Raw genomic sequence first — 6,031 nt, forward strand, 5'->3', positions numbered from 1 at the left:
CAGATGTTTTCACGGCTCATGTATACTCATCACTGCTGTGAAACTAAACCCCAGCACTGGGTCTTGTTATTTAATGCATTCACAAAGAGGCACAAGTGTTACTATATCACAGATTTGATTTTAAAAGACTATTTAGGTACTACATTTCAATTTAGTTTCCCTTTACAATTTCATGTCTTTTATTGTACACATTTAAAACATTATCTGAGAAGGGATTCATGGGTGTTACCAGGCTGCCCAAGGGGTCCATGCAACTACAAAGGCCAAGATGGCTGCTCTGGATCTCCTGGCAGCCCAGGACAGCTATTCATCCCTTACCCAAGTCTGTGCCACACTCCTTGCCCCCAAATTTCCATTTTCCTGTCCTCCTGCCTCCTTTTCCTTGTCTTTTTTTTTTAGTGTGCGTGGAATTCCCCCACTCCAGGCTACCAAAAAAAAAAAAAAAAAGAAATTGCCTCCTTCCTCTCAGTTTCCCCATCTGCCCCGTGAAGGGAATGCAGTAAACTGATCTATATATTTCAATATTCTCTAAGTAGAGGAGAAATGGAGGTCACGGCAGGTACTTTTAAAACGAAGATTTGAGGGATGAAGGATAGAGACAAGCCACACTCCAGGCATTTCCTACCTGTCATACCAACTAAAGGTGATACTACTCAAAAATGAAGCTGTGGTTGAAGGATTCTGCAAGACACACAAAAAATCAGAAAGTAAATCAATTAGAAACAGGAATTCAATGGGACTCTGAAATAAGAAATTGATGTTTCTAAATGGATGCTGTGCTAGAAACTAGATATGACACTGAAGTGGCCTGTTTAACATGTTTTTTTGGACACGCTAAGGTCACCAGTAGGATGATAACCAGACTTTTTGGCATAGATACATGAATTAACTGTCTGTGCTGAAGCTTGGTGGGTCAACATAAAAGTTAATGTTTCCAAATTCTAGTCACTTTGTGTTCTTATGTCACAAAATCGTCTGTATTACTGTATTCTGGGCTTGTGGGACCTTCATGAGACCTTGACATCTCAAAGTTACATTTGTCAAGATACCATCCAATTAAACAACATATGAGGTGGTCATATGTCAAGTCTCACTTTTGATGAGTCATCTTTTTCTGAAAATGCTGAAAGGATCAGGACCAGGATCTGGAATGCGTAGAAGATGAAGTACACGCAGGAGTAGGCCAGATTAGAACTGCTGTCCTATGCGGGAGAAAAACAAAGAAAATAAGCCTTTTATCTGAATTAGGTGATGGCATCCCACTCCAGTACTATTGCCTGGAAAATCCCATGGGCGAGGAGCCTGGTAGGTTGCAGTCCATGGGGTCGCTAAGAGTCTGACACAACTGAGCGACTTCCCTTTCACTTTTCACTTTCATGCATTGGAGAAGGAAATGGCAACCCGCTCCAGTGTTCTTGTCTGGAGAATCCCAGGGACAGGGGAGCCTGGTGGGCTGTCATCTATGGGGTAGCACAGAGTCGGACACGAATGAAGTGACTTAGCAGCAGCAGCAGCCGCCCCTATGTATCAATGCTCATGATTAAAGTCTGTTATCAAACCCCCTAAATACAATTTTACCCTGGAACTCAATTTGCCTGATGTCATTTACTACAACTTAGAAGCTGCCCAGGAGTACCCTCTAATGGCACCATCCCTCTCCTCCTTACCTTTAAGAGTGCCCGGATCAGAGTCTGAAATTGGAAAGTGCCACAGAGTATTGAGAGAATCCAGAATAAGGACAGGTACCAAGAGTCCTTCTGCACACACCATCGCCTGCTGTGTTGGATCAGTAAAACCAGGACCTAGAGAGAAATTTACATCATGTTTCGAAAAACAGTGTCACCATCCAAGGACAAGAGGCAAGAGAGATGTCAGAGAACAGGGGGAGAAATGGAGGCTGAAGGGGGAGACTGTTGTAACTAATCTGATGCCAACTAGTCCATTTCCTCCCTGATACCACCCAACTTTCTCTTTCAGGACCCGGGTGCTTTCTCTGGAATCCCCTTTCCCTATCCCATCTCTGATGCAAAGAACTGACTAGTTGGAAAAGACCCTGATGCTGGGAAAGATTGAAGGTGGGGGGAGAAGGGGACGACAGAGGATGAGCTGGTTGGATGGCATCACTGACTCAGTGGACATGAGTTTGAGTAAACTCTGGGAGTTGGTGATGGACAGGGAGGCCTGGCATGCTGCAGTCTATGGGGTCGCAAAGAGTCAGACACGACTGAGCGACTGAACTGAACTGAATCCCATCTCTATTCACCACATTTGGGTGGGGAGTCAGCCAAAAACACAGAGGGTCACCCCCTAAATGGAGTAACTGTGGGAGCCAGAAAAATCTTTCCAAAGACCAAGAAAATAATTTTAGGCACTACAGCAATCAGATGGGGGAGGAACATTCTGAATAGGTGCAGGGTATCTATATCATGATATTTTCTAATAATACTAGACTAAGCAATTAGCAACAACAACAAAAAAACTTTGCCTCACATTATTTCACTTAACAATAACGAATTAAATGTTGTTTTCCTAGACCCAGTGCTGTGCTAATAAACTGGCATTCTGAAAACAAGAGGCATGAATTTGAGGCATGTGTGAATTTCCATGGTACAAATACAAGTGTCATGGTGGATTTCAATCTCCAGCCTCACGTCACCAGACTTGGGGTTGGGAAGAGAGGCACAGTCAGCTCTGTCCGTTCCAGTACACTGCTGCCTAGACCTTTCTCTGTTTCATAACAAAACAAAGTACCTACAGGGACCAGGCGCACCATGTTACCAAGTGAAGTGAGGTTGAAGGATCGTACTGAGCCTGGTCTAAAGTGACCGGCTGCTTCAGTCCTGGCTGACTTGCCCTGTGGGAATGTCAGCCCACAGTTGCCAGGCATTCTGATTTTTCAAGATAGTTTAGGAATCTGAACAATTATGTTATATCTTCCTCTTTTAAAATGATGATAATGGGAATTTCCTGGTGGTCCAGTGGTTAGGACTCAGCACTTTCACTGCTAGGGATCTGGGTTCCATCACTGGTTGGGGAACTAGAATCCCACAAGGCACATGGTGTGGCCAAATAAATAAATAAAACAAAATGATGGTAGTAAATTTAACAGTTTTCTCCAACACTGTACAGCTCTCCCTCTTCCCACCTCCAAAACCATGCCTGTAGAAAAGACATAAGTTTGTCAAATCTATACAAACAGCTCTAGACTCAGCAATCTGTTGATTAAGAGTCACCAATCAATTTAAAAATAATGTTTACAACATTTAGGAAATTATTTTAGATCAAGAAACTTGGATTTCATCTGTGATCCTTAGATGGCAAGAAATGAAGCCATAACATACATATCTTAGTCATTAAAGCTAGTACTTACTCTAAGAAGAAAGCATTATAAACTCATGTTTAAAAGCAAATGAAAAGCTAAAATTTGTCTTACCCTATTACATAGGTCCTTTGAAAAACGTAGATGAAATTGAACTTAATCTCATTCCACAAGAGCAGATTTCAGCTAGATGGCTATGAGAAGATAAACAGGGTAGAACTGATGATTAGCCTTACCCATGTGACCAGATACAGGATTGGATTGGTGTATCTAACAGCAGGAACCGCGGCTTGTCCAGTGTCTTCTGTGAGCGCAAGAGCCAGATCTATGGCTGCCAGGATAAGAAGAAAGCCCACAATCACCTGAGAAGGCAAAAGACCACTGTTAGGAGGATATTCTTTAGAACACAATGGTTCCCAGTAACGGATGGCAAAAATGGTAAACAGTGCAAGATATGGAAGCAACCTAAGTGTCCATCATCAGATGAACGCATAAAGAAGTTGTGACTGATACACACACACACACACACACACACACACACTAGAATACTACTCAGCCATCAAAAGAATGAAAATTTGCCCTTTTCAGCAATGTGGATAGACTTGGCAAGGACCATGCTTAGTGAAATAAGTTAAAGAAATAGCTATATGGTATCACTTATATGTAGAATCTAAAAAATACATCAAACTAGTGAATTTTTATATTACATTCTTTTCTGTTATCAAAAAAGGAGCAGACTCACAGATATAGAGAACAAATTATTGGTTACCAGTGGGGAGAGAGAAGAGGGGTAGGGAATTAAGAGGTACAAACTCTTAGGTATAAAGTAAGCTACAAGGATATATTATATAACACAGGGAATATGCCAATGTTTTATAACAATAAATGGGGTATAACCTTTAAAACTGTGAATCATATTGTACATCTATAATTTATATAACATTGTATATCAACTATAGCTCAATAAAAATGATAAACAGTGATTAAGATAACAAATATTTCTGCAATTAATATACAGAGTTCAAGCAAAGGGATAAAGTTCAAAGTACGCTATGATAAGTTAAGGAATGTTGAGTGTGACTTTTTTAAGATTCATTTTTGGATGTGTCAGGTCTTAGTTGCAGTATTAGATCTTCATTGCGGTGTGAGGGCTTCTCTCTAGTTGAGGTGTGTGGGCTCAGTAGTAGCAGCTCACAGGCTTAGTCGCCCTGCTGTATGTGGGATCTTAGTTCCCTGACCAGGGATCAAACCCACGTTCCATATATTGGAAGGAGGACTTTTATTATTTTATTTCTGGCTGTACTGGGTTTTCCTTACTGCAGGCTTTCTCCAGTTGTGGTGCGGGGGCTTCTCATTGCAGTGGCTTCTCTAGCAGTGGAGCATGAGCTCTAGGGGCACAAGCTTCAGTGGTTACAGCACATGGGCTCAGTAGCTGTGATGCACAGGCTTGGAAACTGTGGTGCACGGACTTAGTTGCTCCTCAGCGTATAGAATCTCCCCAGACCAGGGATTGAGCCCATGTCTCTTGCCTTGGCAGGCAGATTATTTACCATTGAGTCACCAGGGAGGCCCCTGGAAGGAGAATTCTTAACCACCAGGGAAGTCTCAAGTGTGATGATTTTAAAATATGTCCACAAATTCCCTGGTACTTCTTCCTTCAAAAATAGAGATTAGTTCCCCCTTCTCAGAGTTCAGAGTATGGGCTGAACTCTGGCTTGCTTGTAATGAACCGAATATGGCAGAAGTGACAGTGTGTGACTTCCAAGACTAGGGCGTAGAAAACAATGTGGCTTCCTCTTTGTTTTCTTGCTCAGATCACTCGCCACAAAGGAAACTTCCAGCCCCATCGTGAGGACACTCAAGTAGCTCTTTGGAGAGCTCTACTTGGATAGGAACTGAGACCTCCTGCCAAAAGCCATGTGGGTGTGTCAATTCAGAAGCAGATCTTTCTAGCTCCAATCAAGCCTTCAGATGACCTTAGTCCCAGCCTGTGTATTAACTGCAGCCTCAAGACAGACACTGAACTCAGATAAGTGAAGTGAAGTCGCTCAGTCGTGTCCGACTCTTTGCAACCCCATGGACTGTAATCTACCGGGCTCCTCCATCCATGGGATTTTTCAGGCAAGAATACTGGAGTTGGTTGCCATTTCCTTCTCCAGGAGATCTTCCCCACCCAGGGATCAAACCCGGGTCTCCCACATTGTAGACAGACGCTTTACCATCTGAGCCACTCCCAAATCCTTGACCCATGAATATTGTGAAGTTAAAAAAAAGGTGTTTATTCTTAAGCTGCTTAGTTTGGGGGTAATTTATCGCATAGTAATAGGTAACTAATAAAATAGATTTAAAAAGGGAATTCCTCCACCCCAACTGGGATGGCACTATTCCCTCTCTTAGGTCAGTATCCCCAGCTTTCTCATATAAACTTTGAAGTTCATGATTGCAACCATGTCAATATTTGTCTTATGAGGTCATAAGACATGATACATGTTGTTCTAAAGAACTACGGCTCACCCATCAGAAGGGAAAATTATTACCTCCATTGAGGAGGTCCACCAGTATCTTACTCCTCAAAATGAACTTCTTCAGTATCAGCTCCCCATCTTCACCACTTCCTTTTCCCACCCAGCTGTGCATACTCATTCCATAAGCCTCATTCATCCAGAACAGTTCAGCTCAGGCAACGGTATCAGCCCCCACCTCTCCCCCCCC

At 42.6% G+C, this 6,031-nt stretch overlaps 1 protein-coding gene across 2 annotated transcripts in view; it reads right to left on the reverse strand.

Moving 5' to 3' along the window:
- The window catches only part of ABCC2 (ATP-binding cassette, sub-family C (CFTR/MRP), member 2), a 70,205-nt gene that overhangs the window by 48,624 nt on the left and 15,550 nt on the right, over positions 1 to 6,031 (reverse strand). For both annotated transcript variants that reach the window (XM_010859539.1, XM_010859541.1), the window contains exons 3-6: positions 3,556 to 3,681; positions 1,668 to 1,802; positions 1,095 to 1,202; positions 626 to 681 (exon numbers count right to left, since the gene is read on the reverse strand). In XM_010859539.1, the coding sequence (XP_010857841.1) occupies positions 626 to 681; positions 1,095 to 1,202; positions 1,668 to 1,802; positions 3,556 to 3,681 (425 nt within the window). The remainder of the gene's footprint in view (positions 1 to 625; positions 682 to 1,094; positions 1,203 to 1,667; positions 1,803 to 3,555; positions 3,682 to 6,031) is intronic.

This window comes from Bison bison, unplaced genomic scaffold (genome assembly GCF_000754665.1).
Source record: "Bison bison bison isolate TAMUID 2011002044 unplaced genomic scaffold, Bison_UMD1.0 scf7180017864456, whole genome shotgun sequence".
Taxonomy (NCBI): Eukaryota; Metazoa; Chordata; class Mammalia; order Artiodactyla; family Bovidae; genus Bison; species Bison bison.